Raw genomic sequence first — 22,012 nt, 5'->3', positions numbered from 1 at the left:
GGAATGACCTGGACACAAGACTTCCCTTGGGACAGCCACCGAACCCCGGCTCCCTGCGAGTGAGCCTCCCCTCTCTGAGCAGCCAGTGCACAGACAAAGCGCACGGCTTAGCACAGAGCAAGATGTAATTACCCTCCTTCCTTCTCAGCCTCATTATTTCTAGTGCTTTCACTGGGAATGCTCCTTCCAAAGCATTTTAGGATGCAAAGCCTCCTTGGCTCTTGTCCCCTCTCACCGCCAGCCACCCTCACCTTCAACTTTCTAACCCGATTATTTTGCCTCCAATCCTACCCGACTTCAGAGGCATCAAACATCGAAGCAGATGGTAGAAGCTCAGAAAAGAAAAACAACAAAAATCACACAGCATTTGCCTATTCCAGGCCATCCTGTTTCCCAACTTAGACTAAGACGAAATCCGATCAGCCAAATCCAATTCTAGCTGGGCCACAGGTCTGGAAAAATGGATTATGCAAAAAGCCTGACATCAACCCCTTGATGCGACTGTTGAATCAAGTTTGGGTGGAGATCAAAGTGTTTAGTCCTATTTTTATATCCATAGGTATAAGACCAAAGCATCTTACAATGCCTTAACTGAAGATTACACGATTGACAAGAGAAACAATTTTCCATGGTGCTACACCAGCCCCAAAACAAGCGTTACCTGCTGTGCACAGCGCTACCACCCTCAGTCTGCCCCAGCCAGAGGAGGTGGAGGCATGCAGCATCCCAGTCCAAGGCTTTAGAATCATGGAATGGTTTGGGTAGGAGAGGACCTTACCGAGTCCCACCCCCTGCCACAGGCAGGGACACCTCCCACTGGCTCAGGGGCTCCAAGCCCCATCCAACCTGGCCTGGAACCCCTCCAGGGATGGGGCAGCCACCACTGCTCTGGGCAACCTGGGCCAGGGCCTCCCCACCCTCACAGCAAAACATTTCTCCCTCAGATCTCATCTCAATCTCCCCTCTCTCAGCTGAAACCCACTCCTCTCCCTGCAGTCCTTGATCAAAAGCCCCTCTCCATCCCCATCTTTGAACCCTAATTGCTTCAAGGTTTCTGCTTTAGTCCTAGCAGTGCCTTAACAGGGGTCCTCTTGCCACACTAAGCTCACTTTATCATACCTACTCCAAATTGCACTGAGAATTGTTATTTTCATGCTTCACTTACGCTTTTCACTGTCATTACACAGAAGTTAGACAGAAGAGACTCCTTTCGTACTCTGCATCTGCAGTAACGGCACATCTCTGCCTTCCATTCACCTTATCTGGGTTAACTGTCCCAAACACCTCCCTTAAACTCATCATGCTAGTTTCAAAGACCACTATTTCAGTCAGATCCTCAGGTGCTCGCACAATTCGCCTTCATTCTAAGTGAAAAAAAAAATAATACAGAACAGATAAAATCTTAATAAATAACTCTTTATTCAATTCACGTGTTACAAAATTCCACCAACACTCAGTGTTAGGATGCCCTCTACCACCCTGGCCGAGGACTGCTGGTGTGAGGGACACAGCTCCTGGTCCGACCGGGCGAAGAGATGAAGAATGCTTACAGCATTTCAGTAGACCTGCAGGACGCAACTACAGGAACCAGACACTTCAGTTGTGCAAGCAGCAATGGTGCTCGAGATGGAGTTAGAGATATATCCTCCCATGGAAACATTGGTCCATAGGCTGGAAAAGTCAGTAAAGTGAATCTTTTCCTTCAGCTCTTTGAAGGATTCATGCTCAAGTCAAGAGTTTAACAGCTGCTTTGCAGCATGACCTAGAAGCGTAGCCAGCTCTGATAAGAATACCTGCCACAAGCTAGTGTGTATTGACAGAGAACTCCTAGAAAGGCTATTTGAAGTAGATACGGATGGATTTGAACTCTAGCACTGTGTCTTACCCTGAAGACTTCCTCGTGTTCCTAAATTTAAACACTGGTTAAATCAACAAGACTGCAAACCGGCACACTCAACTAACAAAAAGACACTACAGTCATCATTAAAGGCCACAAAAAAAGGGATAACAAATCTTGCCATGGATGTGACTTGGCCCACTGATTCCCTGGAAAAATTAAAATAAAAGACTAAAACCCATGAAATTCCCCTGGAGAGATGTTTCTTGCTAAGTAAGTCCAATAAAAGTGAACAAAAATATTAGTTCAACTCAAATCCTTTTTGTACATACAAGTATTTATGCAGGATATGGGTCAGAATAGCAGAGCTCAGCCTCAACCTGCACGTGTTTCTTATCTACAGTCTGGGGCTAAATTAAGTCCAGTGTAAAACCACTGTACTGCTTCAGGAACTCCTATTTTCTGTCCTCGTTCCCCTCTGTGGTGCTGCCAATAAAGCAGCACTAATCCCACATTGCAGCAATGCGGCAGAACTCTGCTTTTCCCCCCCACCTTATTGCTTCTTCCACACTAAACTGCTCCCAGTGAGGTGACAGCCCTGGAGATCCTGGAGCTCCACCAATTTTCAGAGGGCAGGAAAAGCAGCTCTAGGGTGATGATTCTGTAAGAAAAAGGGGCTCAAAAGAATCCCCACTTGTGCAAACCTGTCCAAGTGAGGCTGTCAGGAAGAGGTACAGTTTCTACCGCTGCTCAGTGTTCAGAAACAGCATTTTTGCAGCCCCTGAGAAACTCAGGTCCGACTGAACAGAAGAAACAGCCTCTGGTCCACAGGAGGGAGATGCAGTTATAGCACTCAGCATCCTGTCCAGCCCACATATTGCCTTTTCCTCATCTCCGTGTACTCTTCTGGCTACTGCTTACAATCCCATTCACCTTCAACGCCAATGTATCACTATCTATGCTCTTCCATTAGCAGTAGTACAGTTCCCAGCTACACACAGACTGTTCCCAGCTGTGTGACACCTGCCAGAGCACCTCCTGCTGCCACTTTCGGTTCGATGTGCTTATATCTCTGCAGGCACGAATGATGCAAACACTAGGCTGCACTGGAGACAGCACCACTGCATCAGGATTCCTCACTTCCCAATCCCACCTGTCCGACTAAAAACCCTGCCCAAGATCTGCTGCAGGAAGCCACGAAGTTTGTTCCTTGGGGCGCAACCAAACACATGAGCTGGCCAACCTGGTATTGTGTACACAGAAAGACTTATTATGGGCCATAAAATAGTCTCTGGGTACCAGCAGTACACAGCACATGGGTTTTAGATCGAGATATGGCTTCTTAAACCACGGGTGTTTTCATATGGATGCTGAGGTTGTGTTAAAAAGGAAAGCCTCTACCACCCTGGGGTACCGGAGCCACAGTCATGGTCAGCATCACCTTTTCAGCAATATCAAAGCAGAGTTGTCTCAAAACAAAGCGCTCTTTCTCCTCTGCTCCGAGATCCAGCCCCCAGGGTTTACATCCATTTGCAACATCTTCATCACCCACTTGTCTTTCCTGGCCCCGTCAATGAATTCATCAAGAGACAACTGCCCTGTGTGAGAGATGGGGAGGACACAGGATGGAGAGACAAAACAGGCCAGATAAGACAAAAAGAGGACGGCCAGAAGGAAAAAACTAGCTAAGGTTCAGAAAACATGCTAATAAGATCAGAGCTATGTATTATGTCCCCGTGTTTCAGCCACATGGCTGAAAGACAAACCACCACACTGTAACGCAGCTCATTCACTCCTACTCCATCCCATTAGCTACCATGAGCTGTTGCAGCAGCTCACATGTGCTCTTCCAGGAGGGTTGCAAGTCTGACCCCACAGGCTCCGATCCCAGAGGAGCCACTGGCTTTGCTCAGGCTGTTTGTGGCCAATTTGGGACCTGCACTCTGGAGGCTTTCAAGGATGAGATCCGTGGGGCATCAAAATCCAGACAATAGTGACCCCTCCCCTCCCCATATCTTACATTAAAATGATAATCAAGACGACTCCCTCCTACTGCACCAACTTATTCTCTATTTAACAAACAGCCCAGAACCAAACCTGATGTGTCCAATATGAGTGACGCAATAGTCCTCGGTGATGAATTGACAGATGTAATCAAAGCTGGTCTGCCCAGCAGAGATAACTCCTCACTACGCATGGATGCAATCTGAGCCATTGATCACTTACCATCTCCATTCTCATCCACCAACTGAAATATCCTGTCCACAACTTCCTCTGGGGTGAGCAGTGGGGTCCTCTCCTCCACCTCTGACCGACACACTTTCTTCAGCTTGTAGATAGACTGGAAAGAAGTTAACAGATTAGGAAAGGGACTGGGAAAGAAAAAGCAATGACCTCTATCTTCCCAACAGCGCAAAGGCCTCTCACAAAGGCTGTGGTTTTAACCTTCCCAGGAAGTTCTGCCACTTGACAGCCTCAGACGTGTATGAAACCTCTGACCTTACCCTCACACGGACTGAATTCCTTAATTTGCTCTTTGAAGCTGCTGCCCTCCTGTTTCCCTGACACGGATAGCAAAGGAACCCTGAGGTCTGACCAAAGAACAAGGGAAGAGTTTCACAGATGAGGAAATCATCCGAGTATGACTTTTTTTTCCCTAACATCTGAGGCCAGGCACATCTGGACTTACCCAGCCCTCTCTCCCAAGGAGCTCATACCCGCGCTGCAAGATCAAACCTGCATTAACACATACTTTGACCCATAGTTTCTGTTCCACTTTGTCACTGGCAAGAGGAAGATTTTAACTATTCCTCCCACGATGACCTCCCAGTTGTTATTAACTTTACTTCCTTGGCTGAAGGGTTTTGTCTGAAGTCTTCCCACAGCAGGGATTAGCAAGGGCCTAACACAATTCTGGCCAATTCCTGGTTGACCTCAAAACTATAATTGGCCCTGCCCCAGACGAGCTCCCCAACGCTCTCACACCTGGGACCGCAGGGAAAAAGCCAAGCACTTCCCAGCCATAAGGGCCTGCTCTCCACAGACTCCATTTCTGATGTTTTCCCGATACTGTATTACACACGAGACCCTAAAGCATTTGATAAGCATCGATCCAGTCTCGCAGGCATTGCTACGCAAGGGTAGCGGCGCCGTCACCGAGGTGTTTACCTGAAGCAGGAACCCAGGTGCCCTGTGTCTGACAGACCGAGCCTCTTCCCTCCTCTCACCTTCACACAGCCACTAGTTAGAACTTACTGCCGAACAAACTCAGAAAGGAATCATTAAAAAAGGGATTCCTGAACTAATTTATGTCTCTCTGTATTCTCACCAGCTACTCAGGAACCCTCTGCCACCGACCAGTACAATGGATCTTGGTGTGAAAAGGTGGAAAGAGGTAGAGTGGAGATACTGGAGCTCCACCACAGCACCTCCGGCCAAGATGCCCACAGTGGATTGAACCCACCCCTCAGCCACCCCACCAGGCTCCACCAAAACCACTAAGCACTTGACCCTTTCACCAGGATCAGGCATTCTCACTTCATCACTCCCCACAGCTGCCTTGAAACCCGATTATCACAAGCACATAGACATAACATTGCCAAAGAACTGTGATTGCTTAAATAAGTGATGAGGCAACACCTCCTTACCTCAACAATTTCCAGCAGCTCAGGTTTATCTATGCAGCCATTCCCATCCTTGTCATACACTTTGAATGTCCACCTCAGCTTGTGTTCCAGTTTTCCTCGTAAAACGAGATTCAAGGCAGCTACATATTCCAGAAAATCAATGGTGTTATCCTGTAGAGACAGAAAAGGAGCTCAATGGCACTTGACTGGGTACAGCTAAGAGAAAACTGCTTTGGAAACCTGGATAAAAGAACTGCTAAGAGGATAATCTACTGTAGAGCTATTTATTTTTTTGCTTTATGGAAGACTTGTGCCAATCCAAGACCACCAGTGAGTACAGCCACATCCCACTGCACCAAAGATGCCTTCCCAGGAGGGACAGTGGAGAGCAAAGTGGTTTCCCTACATCACAATAAGGGGGACGCCTACCAGGACTCCAGAAATGAGCAATTTAAACACCCCAAGCCAACACAGATCACACGGAGCATGGGGAGGCTGATGAGGATCAGATCAGGAGGCAGACTTTTGGGAAGGGATTGCCATTCTCAATCACAGTTGCTTCACAGATGAGACCAACACCCAACCATTACACCTCTTCCTTCCATCCTTCCCCTTGTTTGAACTTGATCCATCTGGGGAGGGCAGACAACAAAAACATCACCATTCAGGAGGGGGCAGCAGGAACACCCACAATCAAGAGTTTACATCAGGTGTTCATCCTCCTACAATCTTCAGAGGCAGCAAAGGAGCACAGGGCTCCCTCCTGTCCTCCGGCACACGGCCCTCATGCAGACCAACACCACTCTAGAGCTGAGCTGGGGCCCCACTTCACTTTCCGGCCCTTCCAGCCCAGGCAGCAAAACCCTTGGAAGATCCAGGTTGCACATCTCCTCCCCGGCAACAAAAACCTCATCAGTAACAGTGACCAAAACCCGCTACTGCTGGATCGCCAAGGCCAGTAAGCATAAAAAGACAATTTAGGATTCATTTTCTTTTCTTACTGTATTACTAACAATCATAATATTGTATCATAGAATGGTTTGAGTTGGAAGGCACCTTAAAGATCATCCAGCTCAATCCTTAGGTCCCACTCAACTACATATCATGAGCATAACTAAACAAAAGCATGAACTTGGGCCTAATTTAATTTTCTTAATACCTCCAAGTACCAGTGTCTCTGAAAAGCAGATTTTCAGTCTTAATAGGACAACTCCTACAAACTCGGAGCAGGACTTTGTCTCTTACGTACATGCGTTGCTCCGCAACCCTTTCTGCACAGCTTTCATAACAGGATTTGGACCTGGCCTTTCCAGGGTTTGGCAGGAACCTGAGCTTTAGCAACTTCAAATTCCGAGACCACGTCTTCCATAGCTTTCTTAATACTTTCTTGCAAATCCACTTTTGTTGCCACCTCAATACAAGTTTGCCACTGGCTTCAAAGGAAGCTGAAAGGAAATCACTATGCCTGAGAGATGAGAGACATGCCTCCCTTTTTCCTGTATTGACACACAACAAACCACCCCGTGCTTCAAATGTGATCAAGAAAGGGAAAAAAACAACCAAGCATTGCTTACGCATTTCAAGATGAGAAAGGAAACCACATCACATTTCCTTTGAGTATCTAACACACCGCAGGCTGGAATTAGGCTCTTCTGCACCAATATGTGGGTACGTACGAACTGCTACTAAACCAGAAAGCCCTCTTTTCCCAGGTAGAGGGAATCAAAACCAGAAAGTCCCAATTGTTCAGCATTCCTTCACTTTTAAGCAGCAAAAGAATCAGTGCTTTATCACACGTTACCTGTTCACGCTGTGTATCGTGCTTTCTCCAGGGTATAGTGAGTCTGAATAGGACCTCCCCCCAACACAACTCCCCCTCAATCGTGACAGATAACTACTTTATTGCAGCCTCAGCTATTTGAGGATCTTTCAACAATACTGTCTCAAATAGCCACTGCTTCAACATCAGCCTTTTAAGTCATCCTTAGTCCCTTAAAGGCACATTCTGTCCTTAATTTGTGCAGATTTACGAGCAGATAAATCCATACCAGCCCAGACAGAGCAGTGCTCCTTCTCCTGCCCTAGCAGGTCCATCGCCCTTGCTTCAGTCTCATGAAGCACAGTAACAAGCGTGGGAACAGCACCAAAAAGCCTCCAAATCACAGAAGGTGTGCAAATTATTAGGCAAATAACTGTAAAAGCTCTTCCCCACTTACCCCATTCTTATCAAAAGCTCTGAACATGTTTTCAATATACTCTGCAGCTTCCTGGTTATCCTGGACCCCGAAGAACTGCTTGAATTCATGCATGAAGAGGGTCCCACTGGGACATTCAACTACAAACTTCTTGTACCATTCCTGCAATTCGGCAACATCCATCTCCCTTTGTTCCCCTTGTGCATTGGTGAACTGCTGTCCCATTTTTCTTTGCAAAGCAAGAATAAGAGAGGAAACAAAAGGAAAGCCCTGCTAAAGTTGTTTGCTTGTATTATCCTTTTATCACCTTTAGTTATGTCTTCGTTGTTCTTTTTCTTCTTGTTGTCTTCTACCTTTATTTGATATTAATATTGTCCTACCATTTCATCTTCTTTTTGTGCTTTACTTTCTTCTTCCTCTCTCTCTCCTGCAGTTTTCACTGCCACAGCTTTGTGTGTTCACTGGACGATTGCAGCGATGCTTCTCTGCACTAGGACAGTACAACGAGTGTTTTCAAGCTCGTATAAAAATAACTAAGATCATTAGGAGATTCCCACCTATGAGTCAGAGGGACCTTCAGATGTTCTGAGCTGTGCCCTATTTAAGAGCAAACTCGAGAGGCTCAGGGTCCTTCTGCACATGAATACCTTCACATCGAAGAATTTGAGAGCTGAAGATCCCTTTGCAAGCGTGAAAAAATGCCACTCACTCTTCTTCAGTAGGATTTTCCTAGAAACAAAAAAATATCGTAAGTGAACTTCCCTACTGCAAAACTTTCGGTATCGGTGGGTATCCCTGCTAGTAGAGATACTCAGTGTTTTGGTACATTAGTAACATCATAGTAACAGCTACAGGGAGCAAACCCTGACAAAATAAACACAACTTACAACAATCACACAATAAAAGCAGCTAACACACAAAGTTAATAGAATGCCTATGATCAGCTTTAACCCCCACAAAGTAATCAATAAGAACCAGCAACTGCCCAAAACCACAAACAGGCATATTTCACTTCTACAACTCTTTCTTAGAACTCTGAATCAAAAATACTATGAACATTTCAGCTCCCCATTTAGCTACTTTTTAAAGCATTAAGTTCTCCTTATTCCCCTTGTTATGCCTTTTTCCACTGAAGCACTCCTACTTACCCTTATTGCTTCTGTTCCAGACCCAACATGCAGCTCTACCCCAGCCCCTTCTCTGCTCACCATAACCCAACAGCAACCCCCACACACCAGAAACCAAACCCTTCTCCCTACAGATAAACAACTCTTCCTCACCAGGGCCACCAGCTTTTATCCACACCATACCAGGTGTTCTCAACCAACCATTATCTGTGTCAGGTGGAAAGAACTGACCTGTAGCTATAAATGTGTCTGAGCCAGCCTAGCCTCTAGATAGGACTCTTAAGAGGATTGAAGTAGTATTAACAAGAGGCTTCCCCCTTATTGTAAAGGTAAAGCCATGGTCTAGAGGGGGTTAAGCTGTTAATTTTTTGGAATATGGTTTGGTTTGGGTTTTTTTTCTTTGGTTTTTATTTTCTCTGTTGGTTTGGAAAGGAGGGTTTCTTATATAGAAGAACACTGATCAAGAATCAAAACTTGATACCGGAGAACAGCAATTCACACTCTGTGTAAGAACAGGGTTTGCTCTGAATCTGCTCACCCCGTAAGTAACCCAGCAGTGGTGTTGTGTGGGCACATACACATGCACGTCCAGCCCAGTTTGCAGAAGCACAGCATGGCTTTGCCCTTCTGTACACAAGGGTGTAGAGGCAATGCATGGCTTGCTTAAGAGCTTCAAGCAAGAAGAGGAGATGGGAAAGACCAGAGATGGATGGGAAGGACCAGAGGGGCTGCCAGAAGGATTAAGACCACTCTCTTTCAATGAAAAGCTGCATTCTTATTTAATACTGTAGAGTAAACCTGTTTGTCTACCTTTGTGCCTAGAAGAATGCACCAGGATTAATAAACTCAATCCTTCCTTCTGTCAATGCTCCAGCCCCTTGGCTCTAACATAACTCGTCTGCAGCAGAGCAGCTCAAGGTCTGGCTCAGTGAAATAATCACGCTGCATCCTTGCGTTTCCCTCTTCCCTGGACCTGATGGAAAGATGTCTCTGGCAGCCACTGCCATGTTTATAAAATAGCTGTGTTCCCCATTTCCCTGTGATTTCTTGCGTATCCCATGTAAAGAAATAGCCTTTCCCTCCGTGATCTTCCTTGGAGTGTCTTGGCTACAGTCTGGCGAGGGCATGGGTTCTCCCTCTGGGTCCCAAAAGGTTTTGGAGGAGCAGAGATGCTGCTGCTGGGACAGCGCTGGGGAAAGGTTCCCAGTGGCTTTTCCTGCAGCACAGCTGCGGAATTTGCAGGCGCTGCTGTGAAGCCTTCCATGGTTTCATGCTGCTCCCCTGCACCCAGGCTGGAATGCGAGTGCTGCGAGCGTGCAGCAAGACTCCACACGCCCAGGACGGTCTCTTGCCTCATTGCATAATTGTGTTTTGCCTTATGAGAGCTTTGCGATCTGTTCCCAGGAGAGAAAATGGTTCCCTTTTGTTTTGATGACTGCAATCTTTTCCAGTAAGGAACAAGGAACTGCGAGAGACCAGGGTTACAAAGCCTGGCTGGTGCTATTGCTGGTATCATGACACACAATCGTGTTGATAAAAGCACTGCTGTTAATTTGGCACTGAAATAAATTAAATCCCATAGCTCCTGGTATGAAAATTCTTCTGCCTCTGCTCTCATTGTCCAACGTGTGCTTCGCAGGCTGTGCTGAAAGAGCTGCTGTCGCTCAGCTGGTAGAAAGTCACTACATGAAGTAGTTTGTCAGTTGAAGGATTTCTTCATTTGATTTGGGGGGGGAAAAAGGTAAATATAATCAGAGGGAGTAAAAATAAAAAGAGTGATTTCTAGAAAACACTGCAGTAAAGAGTTCGGTGCTGTTTGGCTGCGTGAAGGGTGAGGATCGATGCTTTTATATATATATGTATAATGTCAGAGTGGATGTGTTGGATGATTAATTGCAAGCAGGGAACATCTTACGTGTCCTCCCTGGTGAGCTATCCCTGGATTATCACCCATTCAGCCCAAAGGCTCCAGAGTTTCCCAGCTGAGAGCATGGAAAAAGCCCTCCCGTTTCCCATCAGCTCACACAACGTGCCGCCACTTGCTTCGAAACAGCCTGGTAGAAACTAGAGGGAACAAAACCACCCAAACTTTGCAGAGGGCTGGGAAGATTCATTCGTTTGGCATCTGTGCTGCTGCTCAGCGAAGGCAGAGGCTGCACCAAAGGCAGCAGAGTGCCGGCAGGACTAACGTTGATGAAACTGGAGGCAAGGCGAGCTCTTTCGTCCATGCCGGAGCAGCGCTCCTAAAGTCATTTTGAAGCATTGCTTAATTAAATACCCCAGCCCTGCCCCAAGCCCCCTCTTGTGGGCTGGGCAGGCTCAGGTGTCCTTACAGAGGACGGAAGGAGAGCAAAGCTCTGCCCAGGGCTGCTCCCAGCCAGCCTGGGGCGAGCGGGTGAGCGTGCAGCATCGCTCTTGGTGTCTGCTTCTGAGCATCCAACCGCAAACCTGAAGCATCCTTACATTTACCCATCGCTGGGCAGGACAGAGGCGGATGGGAGGAATGCATGAGGATGAACGGCAGCCTTTGTGCTGAGCTGCTGGAGGAGAGATCAAAGCTCCCTCACGCTTTGGCCAGGAGTTCAGCCCAATGTCTTGGTGCATCTCTTCCCGATTGCTCACCAAATTGGACACCCCACTGCACATTGTTTTACAGTGGGAAAGATGATGTAGCAGAAGGTGGGATGGTGTGATTATGGGAGCGACTTTGTTTTGCCTATCAAACGTCACAGAATGGTTTGTTTTGCAGAATCAAACCCTATAACCCAAAATGGCTCCTTTGTTATCAACTTCCAAGGTCTTCAAGGCGAACAACGCCAAGTTCTAACAAATGCTCCCAGCCCCCCTTGTCTGCTTTCGCACATCAGGTTTGGACTGGAAGAGACCTTAAAGCTCATCCAGTTCAACCCCTCTGCCATGGGCAGGGACACCTCGCATTGCATCAGGGGCTCCAAGCCCCATCCAACCTGGCCTGGAACCCCTCCAGGGATGGGGCAGCCACCACTGCTCTGGGCAACCTGCGCCACCCTCACAGGAAACCATTTCTCCCTAAGATCTCATCTCAATCTCCCCTCTTTCAGCTGAAAACCACTCCCCCCCATCCTGTCCCTGCACTCCCTGATCCAGAGCCCCTTTCCTGGAACCCCTTTCGACCCTGGAAGCCGCTCTAAGGTCTCCCCAGAGCCTTCTCCTCCCCAGGCTGAACAACCCCAACTCTCTCAGCCTGTATTTGCACAGGAGGTGCTCCAGCCCTCGGATCACCTTTGTGGCCTCCTCTGGACCTGTTCCAACAGTTCTATGTCCTCCTTATGTTGGGGATTCCAGGACTGAACACAGGGCTCCAGGTGGGGGTCTCATCAGAGTGGAGCAGAGGGGCAGAGCCCCCTCCCTCACCCCGCTGCCCACGCTGCTTCGGATGCAGCCCAGGACACAGCTGGCTCTCTGGGCTGTATGTTCCGCTGGCTCATGCTCAGCTTCTCATCAATCAGCACCCCCAAAAAATGCAAAAATTACTTCTTCTCTGCCTGTGAAGACTTTCAATATTTTGCATAATTCCAAAGCCCTGGTGCAAGCTTCAGCGTGGGGTGTAAATCATCCTCTCCAGACCCAGGACTCGGTACTGCCCGTAGTGTTCATGATGGGAGGGAGAAGGGAAATTCCACTGTTTTCCAGTTCAGGGAAACTGAATGGTAGAGTGTTGGATGATCTCTTGATACCAAGATTCACCACTGAGTCACAGTTCTCCACCTACGAGGAAAAGGAATGAAAGGCCAGGCTGGTGGAGACCACGCTGGGAAGCTGCGGATGGGCCAAGGGGGAGATGCTGCAGAGCCTCCCGGCATCCCAAGGTAGGTGTGTGAGTGGGGATGGAGGTGGAGGAAAGGAACCTTCTCGCTGTGCCCGTGTCTTCGTGTTAATCAGCGCAGACTTTGAGTTTAGTCCTTGTTCCGCACTGTGGATCAAGTGGGCCAAATACGCTTGGAACGGTGATAAAACGGGAACTTCGGTTTGTTTCCTAAACATTCCTTTAAACAAAGAAAAAGGAGGTGGTAAAATGATGGAGGGTGTGGACGCCGTGGGGGTGTGGAGTGGGACCCCCCCCTTCCCCTGCGGCCAAGGGTGCGCAGAGCAGAACTGGGGGTCGTATCCCCCCCCCAAAGTGGGTGCAGTGTGGAGCCCCCACACCCCCGGGGGTGCAGAGCAGAACTCAGGGGTGCAAGCCGTGGATGCTGATCAGATCCCCCCCTTTCTCCCCCACTTTGTGGGGCTCCCCCCGGTGCTGGTTTCTCCCCCATTTCAGATGCCCCCCCCCCCCCCTTTTGCGGGGCTCTCCGGGCTATGGATAAGGATCAGACCCCCACTTTGCGGGTCCCCCTGTTCCGAACTCCTCCCATTTCAGAACCCACCTCTTCCCTTTTCGGGCTCCCCCCGTTTGCAGATCAGATCCTTCCCCCCACTTTGCAGGTCTCCCCCATTTGGACAGCCCCCCCACTCCGTGGGTTTCCCCAGTCTGTAACCCCTCTCCCCTTTGCGCGTCTCCCCTGTTTTGAACCCCCTCTTGTTTTGACCCCCCCCTTTACACATCTCCCCCATTTTGAACCCCCCCTTTGCATGTCTCCTCCGTTTCGAACCCTCCCCCCCCCCCACCGTTTGGGTCTCCCCGTTTCGAACCCCCTCCCGTTTCGACCCCCCCCTTTGCGGGTCTCCCCCGTTTTGAACCCCCCCCTTTTGCGGGTCCCCCCCGTTTCGACACCCCCTTTTGTGGGTCTCCCCCGTTTCGACCCCCCCTTTTGTGGGTCTCCCTCGTTTCGACCCCCCCCTTTGCGGTCCCCCCCGTTTCGACCCCCCCCCCCCTTTGCGGGTCTCCCCCATTTCGAACCCCCTCCCCTTTCGACCCCCCCCCCGTGCGGTCCCCCCCCCGTTTCGACCCCCCCTTTTGCGGGTCTCCCGCGTTTCGAACCCCCTCCCGTTTCGACCCCCCGTCCTCCTCGCGGGTCCCCCCCCGTCCCGTCCCCCCCCTCTTTGCGCGCCTCCCTGTTCCGCCCCCGCTCTCGTCGTCCCCCCCCCCCCCCTCCTTTGCGGGTCTCCCCACTCCCATCCCGCCCCCCTCTCTCCGGGTCCCGCCCCCGCCCCCCCGAGGGTGCCCCCCCCTCCTTTGCGGGCCTCCCCCCCCCCAGCCCGCCCCCCTCTCTCCGGGTCTCCCCCCCCCCCCCTTTGCGGGTCTCCCCCCCCCCGCGGGTCCCCCCGGGCCGGGGGCGGGGCTGGCGGCGCGGCTGCGCCCATCGCACCTGGGCAGGTGAGGGCGGGTCGGGCGGCTCCGATTCCCGCGGCCGCGCTCGCCCCGTTCCCCCCCCCCCCCCTCCACTGCGGGTCTGTCCCGTGTCCTTTTCCCCCCCCCACCGGGGGGCGGCCAGGACCCCCCCCTACGGGCTCCGAGCCGCTTCCAGCACCCCATCCCGGAGCGGTAAGTTGGGAGCGGAGTTTGGGATCCGCGGGGGCGGAAAATACGCGTGTGTGTGTGTGTTACGGGTGGGTTCGTGTCCTCGGGGCAGGAGGAGCGTCCTGATCCCCCGGGAATGGAACGGGGCTGCCCGGTGTCCCGTGTCGGGAGGGCAAAGCTGGAAATCCCCGTTGCTCCCTCCCTGCCCATCGGCTCCTGCGGGATCAGCCCCGGGCGGCGCCTTTGCAGCGGCTGAGCCGAGCCCTGGAGTGGGGGGGAATGGTGCCACCCCCTCAGCTCCCTCACTGACAGCTTTTTTGGGGACCACAGCCCCCAGATCCCAAATTATCCATCACCCCTTCCAGCTCCGTGGGCTGTCCGGATATGGCAAAGGGCTGTGGATATGGGATTGGGGCGCAGGGATTGGGAATCCAGAGTTAATTGTGCTCAAAGCGTGTTCCTTGTCCTGCACAGGGCAGGGGAGTGTGAGGGGCTGTGGGAGAAGCTCCCAAAAACTTGGGAGCTGTGGGTTCCTGGTGCAGGGAGGTGATGGAAGTGTTGTGCGCTCCGATGGGAATTCAGTCTGTTTCGCTGTGGCTACCTCTTCCCAGTGGTTAAACCGAGCCCTGGAGCTTGGGATGGGGTGATATTTGCCTCCCCAGACCACTGTTACTACCGCAGTATCCCAAATTATCCATCACCTCTTCCAGCTCCATGGGCTGTCCAGACATGGCAGAGGGCTGTGGGTATGGGATTGCGGCACAGGGACTGGGAATTCTGAGAGTTAATTGTGCTCAAAGGGTGTTCTTTGCCCTGCGCAGGGCAGGGGAGCACAGGTGGCTGCAAGAAAAGCGATATATGGGGCTCTGAAATGTGGGAGCTGTGGGTTCCCGGGACAGGGAGGTGATGTGTTGGGTGCTTGGATGGGAATTCAGCCTGTTTCTTTGTGGGATCACCGGTACTAAGAGTTGAGTCGCTTGCCTTTAGAAAAATGGATATAAATCCATGAAATAGAAGATAACGTCATCAATCATGAGCAAGGAATGAGGTCTGTGATGTCGCAGGGATGATCCCAGAGCAGACCCCTTCCTCCCTCCAAGCCTTTGCAAATGGGGTGGAGCAGGAGCTCTGAATACGTTGGGCGTGCAGGCGAAGAGGGGAAGCATCAGCAAGGCTGAGACGGGATTCTGGAGGCGTTTTCCTGGTGCACTGTGTGCTGTTACACTGTCTGGAACCGTGCTGGAGCTCCGAGGGTCACCATGGTTCACCGGGGGTCTCCCTGGCCTTGGTCACTGGTCTGGGGAAGCAGTTGCAGGATGCTTGCTCCTTGCCAGGTTTGAGGTTCTCTTGTTGGGATGAATGTCTCCCTGCTAAGGAAAAATGTGCAATAATAGTGAATAATAATTGGAGTACAGGGAATAATTCCATCACTGAGCAGGAGGATGTGCCAGCCAGTTTAGTGGGAATAAAGCAAACTGGAGGATTCCTGGGTATGTGCACCAAGGAGTCTTGAGTGAGGGCCAAACCTTGGCAAATCTCATTAATAGCACGAAGACGTTCCCCGAGCTCACCCTTGGAGCTCTCAGCACAGGAGCAGCCACAGGCGTTAGTGAACCCCTCTGGATGGAAGCCGAAGGCTGTTCCAGACTGACTCACCGTCTGAGCCGAGCAATAGGATTCAAGTTGATTTGCTCTTGGTTATTGTGTCAACAAGTCATTGGTGATAAAAGGTCATAAAGCATTGTAATGTCGCGCATTGACAGGCGCTGTCTGCCATCCCAGAGACAATTCCAACCAGCGCTTGCTCCACGTGACCAAACGTATTTGGGCTGAGAGCGGCATGAAGTGTTCTGCTTGGGCTGTGGGTTTGAATTTCCTCTTGGTCTCGCAGATGTCTTGTGTTAGGAGCTGAGAGGGCTGCTCATAAAGGGATGTGTGAAAAAGATGCTGGAAATAAGCTTTAGCTCTTCTTACAATGAGAATCACTTTTTTCCCTTTGTGAGGGAAACTGATACCTGGTTTCAGTCTCAATTCTAAGACCAGGATTAACCTGGCCTTTGTGGCTTTGCAGACAGGCTACTGGAAGTTTAATTCTGATAGGATTTTCAACACATAACCAACACGGTAGAGTTTCAGAAGCACAAATATAATCTCAGTGATTGCTTTCTGATCCTTCGCAGCTCCTGCGAATCAGACTGCAGCCCCAGGTCCTCGAGGAAGAAGACTTCCAAACTGTTATTTAAAGATGATTTGCATTTGAATAAGAACATGGTTTTTTTTGCTTAACAGATAAAATAAGTTGTGTTCAGATTAATTTTGCGTGAACACTTGCATCTGAATGGGATCTGCAGGTATTTGAACAACTAAAACCTGTTCCTAGACAAGTTCTTGATAGGATTTTTTAATCTCTGTGCTACGAGACACATCTGGCAACTCCTACAGCAGTAGTCAGAGTTTATGGTGAAGGTTTTACTTATTCTGTAAGTGCTCTATTAATGGGAATATTTGCACCTTCTGAGCACTTGTATAGTATAAAGTCATAGAATCATGGAATGGGTTGGGTTGGAAGGGACCTCAAAGCCCATCCATTCCACCCTCTGCCATGCGCAGGGACACCTCCCACTGGATTATGTTGCTCCAGGCCCCATCCAACCTGGCCTTGAACACCTCCAGGGACATCAAAACCGTTCCTCCTCGTCCTATCCCTGTACTCTCTGATAAAGAGCCCCTCCCAGCTTTCCTGTAGGCAATTCCCCCCCAACATCTAAAGATCCCCAACGCCATCCCTTCCTGCAGGGGCACAATCATTAGTTTTGTTTGTTTGGCACAAGAAAAATAGTGTTGGTTTGAAACGTAGTAGGAACAGGGGACTACTTGAAGAACTACAGATTTGCTCAGCTAACCTGCAGCGCTGTTTTGTGTAAAACCCTCAACATTAAGTCAACATCATTTGATTTGTAGCACGAGTTCTTGCAGACCTGCAGTTCGTGTCTTTCTGGATGAACATCCTGGTTGTTGTAGGTCAGTGATGTTTGACGATGATTATCCTCCGCTCAAAGCGCTCGTGAAAAAGTCACAAAATGACTTCCAGAGGAACATCTGTCTGTGATAAAATGGGTCCCCTCTGCTTCAGCTGATGCTTCCACCTGTACCTCAACAGGAGCAGAAGCCTCTTGTTCGGCACGTGTTTGTTTTTCCCCTCCTAGATGGAAGTCCGATGCGACTGAAGCAGAACAAGAGCAGATAGGCCCCTTCGCTAAGGCATACGTGGAGGCTTTTGAAATCCGACTGTCTGTTCTTGCTGTGGCTTGTTCGTGGCTTTATCTCCTGCGCAGCATTTACAGCTCCGTTTGATTGGAGCTCGCCCTCTGTGCGCTCAGTTAACCCAAATAATGCGCCGTCTCCGCTTACAGGAATAGTTAAATATTGTAAGTTGTTCTTGCAACAATTATGGTTCCCGATTCCTGATGCGTTTGTAACTCCTCCTGGCAGGAGATTCGTCTGGTTGAAGCGGAATTAATGGTTTCATTGTGCGGTAACATAACAAACAGTAGCACAGAGTCCTTTTTCAGTATCAACTCAATATCCTTCTTGTACAAAGAAGGAGTCTCCATCCTTGGAAGTGTTTGAAAAACGTGTCTACCTGGCACATGCAGACATGGTTCAGTAGGCGCATTAGGATTGGGCTGATGGTTGGACTGGATGATCTTCAAGGTCTTTTCCAACCTCAATGATTCTACGATTTTAATCAAACTAACTTTTTTCAGTTTTTCTGCTCTTGTCCCTGTCTTCTGTAGACAATGGCGTTACACCCACGAAGAGTTCGCTTGAAGCCGTGGCTGGTAGCCCAGGTCGACAGTGGCATGTATCCCGGCCTTATCTGGCTAAATCGAGAAGCGAAGCGGTTTCAGATCCCCTGGAAGCACGCAACTCGGCACAGCCCGCAGCACGAGGAGGAGAACACCATCTTCAAGGTGAGGGAGGGGAAGCTGAGTTATAGCACGGCTGGTAGACAGAAACAAAGGGTTGAATTGTTGGCCCAGGAGCTGGATAGGCATCTCGGTTGCTGGTTCCAGGCACATTTTGTCCTGTTTCTTTGACCTCAGAAAAGCCACTTTGTGTACCTGGATGCCAAGCTTGGCACAGCCTGAAATGGTGTTGGATTCTTTAACCCTTTCTGACAACTGAAGACTTGATGATGTGTAATTGCATGGACTGGAGCATTGCTTCTGTTTGCTTCCTCTGCTTGGTTTAGGATGTGGTGGCTGGCTGGTTCTTAGAGCAAACAATTAAACACTGTTATACTAATCTTAAGAGGTCCACCAAAAACTTCCAATACTCATCACTGCTGCCCCTAATATTCTTATCCCACGGAATTCATTGTAACTCCTACACTCCTCTGAGGAGTTTCTGACCACTGCCTTGGAAGGATCTTGGATTGATAGCCTGATTTTGGGGTGAGGGAGGGAGAGGGCCCGCTGGATGTCTGTGCCTGCTCTTCCACTCCCCTTGAACCCAGTCCACTCCTCCTACGCAGGGCATGGCTCGTTGTCAAAAATGACTTTTGTTATTGAACCTGAGATGCTTAGAAAAACTGAGTCCCATACAATTTGTACTTTCTTAGCTTGCATGAAACTGCAAGCTCAGAATAGCTAATGGGTTTCGGAAAGTAGGATTTAAATCTCTCCCTCCTCTCTTCTTTTAATGGGAAAACCAGGAATTTCTGTTGTTATCAGAAGAGCTGTAGTTCAGACTGCTGCAAGGGAAGGGTTTTACAGTGAATTTGTTTGGAAGTTTGATTTCTGATAAAAGCTGCTCTGTCGAGAAAGCCGGACTGAGCACCATGTACTTTGTCCCCAGGCTTGGGCTGTGGAAACAGGAAAGTACCAGGAAGGAGTCGATGAGCCAGACCCCGCAAAGTGGAAAGCCCAGCTCCGATGCGCTCTTAACAAAAGCCGGGAATTCAATTTGATGTATGATGGCACCAAGGAGGTGCCCATGAATCCGATTAAAATTTATGAAGTGTGCGATATCCCGCAGTCCCAGGGATCAATCATTAATCCAGGTGAGGGCTGGTTCTCGAGCAGGCGTTCGTCCAATGCGAGTTCCTTTCCCTCTGTGGCGTTAACTCTCAAGCTGCCTTTGTGCGCAGCTGCCGTGTGTAAGCCCAGTTGTACTTAAACAAAGAGAACTTTGACCTGTACCTGCACAAAAATTAATAAAGCTGCACACAGTTGCATGTTTTTTGCTAAACAGTCCAATTTTGATGATAGTTTATCTGTTCCTTAGCTTCCTAGAATTATATAGTAAACAAAACAGTATGTTGTACATGTCAGATTTTTCCCTTTTTTTAACTTATACTCAGAAAACACACAAATAAACTTCCAGTATTGTGCAAAGCCAATGAAGATCACATTATTTTTGAAGTGCGCTGCAGAGTTTCACACTGATCAACTGCCCGCAAGGATGTGCTTGTTTGCAGGCTCCACTGGCTCGGCTCCGTGGGATGAAAAAGATAATGATCTTGATGACGAAGAGGAGGAAGAACTGAATCAATCTCAGCATGTCCCCATTCAAGAGACGTTTCCATTTCTCAATATCAATGGTTGGTGGCACAGATTAACGTATGAGTGAAGGAATTTGCTTGTAAATTGGTGCATGCTGGAAATAAAATCTTGCTTTATTGAAAAATTGTGTTCTTTCTGTAGATTCTCCAATGGCTCCAGCCAGCGCAGAAAACTGTAGCTCCGAAGCTGTGTGGCCAAAGAATGAACCTCTAGATATGGAAATGCCCCCAACTGCCTTGCAGCCTGACTTCTTCAGCAGCCCGGAGCTCTGGATCAGCTCTCTGCCAAGTACGTATGTGGATTTGTGGTGCTTCTGTCAGTGACCTTTGAAAAAACAACATGGTTTGACTTTTCCCTGTGGCTTAGTTAGCGTAGGGAACTATGTATAGTTCAAACATCCCTGTGACTTGCATGGTGTGTCTCTGCTGCTGCTACAATACATGCAAAAGTCCAGGCGAAACCATACTGACAGCTTCTCTTTCAGTGACAGACCTGGAAATCAAGTTTGAATATCGAGGAAAGGAGACTGGACCAACGACGACTGTAAGCAACCCGCAGGGATGCAGACTTTTCTATGGAGAGCTGGGTCCTATGCCAGACCAGGAAGAGCTCTTTGGGCCCATTAGTTTGGAGCAAGTAAAGTTTCCTGGGACAGAGCAAATCACCAATGAAAGGCAGAAGATCTTTACAAGTCGGCTGCTGGATGTTATGGACAGGGGACTGATCCTGGAGGTCAGTGGCCACGCCATTTACGCTGTCCGGCTCTGCCAGTGCAAGGTGTACTGGTCTGGTCCCTGTGCGCCTTCCTCCACCACACCAAATTTGATCGAGAGACAAAAGAAAGTCAAACTTTTCTGTCTGGAAACATTCCTTAGTGGTAAGTTGCTTCTGTTTGTGGAAAATAGCTTTGGATGCGCTGGTCTGGGTGCTTGGTAGAACTACTGGAAAGGGTGACCTGCAGTGGGGATCAGCCTGGATGCATCAGTTGGTTTGCTCGTGCACGGAGCCTTGCTAAGAGCCACCACTTCCCTGGCCTCAGTGGACTGTGGAGCAGGTATGCATCAGGAGAAAGTGAAGGTGCACTCATTTGATACTCCAGGAAATATTGGTGCGCCTTGCTTTTAGAGAAAGCTCTTCTGGGTGCAAGAAATAAGCTGTGATTGTGTACGTGTAAGAGGTGGCTGTGGCAAAGGACGGTGTGTAGGTAAGACCTGGGACAGTGTAGTGAGGTGGGAGGTGGCGAGTGTTTCTAATCCAAAAATGACAACCCTGCAGTGTTCTGCTTTTCTTCCTAGAGCTGATTGCCCATCAGAAAGGACAAATTGAGAAACAACCACCATATGAGATCTACTTCTGTTTTGGAGAAGAGTGGCCCGATGGGAAACCCAGGGAGAGGAAGCTGATTGTGGTTCAGGTAGGAGCCGAGGCTCTGAAGTGAATGTGCCAGCCTTCCTGGGCCAGCGTGTTGGCTCTGAATCGATGCCCACGGATAGCAGAGACCTGTTCTCCTCTGTTGTGGTCGCTGACACTGGCAAAGCCCAGCAGGGCTGGTGGGTTTGGTCACGGCAAATGCAAACGTTAGGTGTGCCGAATAGTATTGGCTGCGAGCGCGCTGTAGGTTGTTGTGGAAACCATCCCCTGCATCCAGGACAGGAGATTCCTGCAAACGCGACTGTTGGGCTAAAACAACTGACTCTTTTTCCAACAGGTCATCCCAGTCGTGGCCCGGATGATCTACGAAATGTTCTCCGGTGACTTCACGCGCTCCTTTGACAGCGGCAGTGTGCGGCTTCAGATCTCCACGCCTGACATCAAGGACAACATCGTGGCTCACCTGAAGCAGCTGTACCGCCTGCTGCAGAACCACCAGGAGGGGTGGCCAATGCCGGCCCCTGCCATGCACTTGGCTCAGCCGCTCCCAGCCCAGTGATGGGTGCCTTGCTTCGCTCCGAGCTTCACGTTGTACATAGAGGAGCATTTCTTAGAGTGCCTTGCCTAAATCTGAATAAAAGATGTAAATCTGGTAATCTGGTTCAATTCCAGCAGTCTGTGGTGCTTTTGTCTTGGAAGTGTTCAAAACAGAGGGCATGATTGGAATACCTCTTGCTCCTTCGCTATTTTAAGCTGTTTGCTTCGAAACACAATGTGTATGAAGTCCAACACAAAAAACCTGAGCTGAAGTCTGTGGTTTGGGAACCAAGGGTGGGAAGGGAGAGACAG

The 22,012-nt window shown here is 49.5% G+C and overlaps 2 protein-coding genes across 5 annotated transcripts; one reads left to right on the top strand and one right to left on the bottom strand.

Annotated features, from left to right (window-relative positions):
* Positions 1-2,345: 2,345 nt before the first annotated feature.
* On the bottom strand, positions 2,346-9,009 carry GUCA1B (guanylate cyclase activator 1B). 2 transcript variants are annotated; one of them, XM_054087525.1, is made up of 5 exons: positions 8,939-9,009; positions 7,680-8,387; positions 5,485-5,634; positions 4,064-4,178; positions 2,346-3,435 (listed from the first exon to the last, which is right to left on the bottom strand). In XM_054087525.1, exons 2-5 carry the CDS (start codon positions 7,881-7,883, stop codon positions 3,308-3,310), a joined length of 597 nt encoding a protein of 198 aa, XP_053943500.1. In that variant the 5' UTR covers positions 7,884-8,387; positions 8,939-9,009; the 3' UTR covers positions 2,346-3,307. The 2 variants fall into 2 exon arrangements, with proteins under 2 accessions (XP_053943500.1, XP_009560038.1); XM_009561743.2 differs by lacking the exon at positions 8,939-9,009 and adding an exon at positions 8,807-8,934.
* A 3,467-nt stretch (positions 9,010-12,476) lies between these two features.
* Positions 12,477-21,842, top strand: IRF6 (interferon regulatory factor 6). Of its 3 annotated transcripts, none has more exons than XM_054087521.1 (8): positions 12,477-12,633; positions 18,023-18,199; positions 19,086-19,290; positions 19,591-19,830; positions 19,934-20,080; positions 20,277-20,669; positions 21,088-21,206; positions 21,501-21,842. In XM_054087521.1, the coding sequence occupies exons 2-8, from the start codon at positions 18,026-18,028 to the stop codon at positions 21,720-21,722; spliced, it is 1,500 nt and encodes a 499-aa protein (XP_053943496.1). In that variant the 5' UTR covers positions 12,477-12,633; positions 18,023-18,025; the 3' UTR covers positions 21,723-21,842. The 3 variants fall into 3 exon arrangements, with proteins under 3 accessions (XP_053943496.1, XP_053943495.1, XP_053943497.1); XM_054087520.1 differs by lacking the exon at positions 12,477-12,633 and adding an exon at positions 14,140-14,249; XM_054087522.1 differs by lacking the exon at positions 12,477-12,633 and adding an exon at positions 14,140-14,249 and having other exon boundaries at positions 19,708-19,830; positions 21,501-21,838.
* Positions 21,843-22,012: the final 170 nt, after the last annotated feature.

Source organism: Cuculus canorus, chromosome 24 (genome assembly GCF_017976375.1).
Source record: "Cuculus canorus isolate bCucCan1 chromosome 24, bCucCan1.pri, whole genome shotgun sequence".
In the NCBI taxonomy this organism is placed as follows: domain Eukaryota; kingdom Metazoa; phylum Chordata; class Aves; order Cuculiformes; family Cuculidae; genus Cuculus; species Cuculus canorus.
The sequence above is the reverse complement of the archived record's forward strand: the minus strand, read 5'-3'. Positions and strand labels throughout refer to the sequence as shown.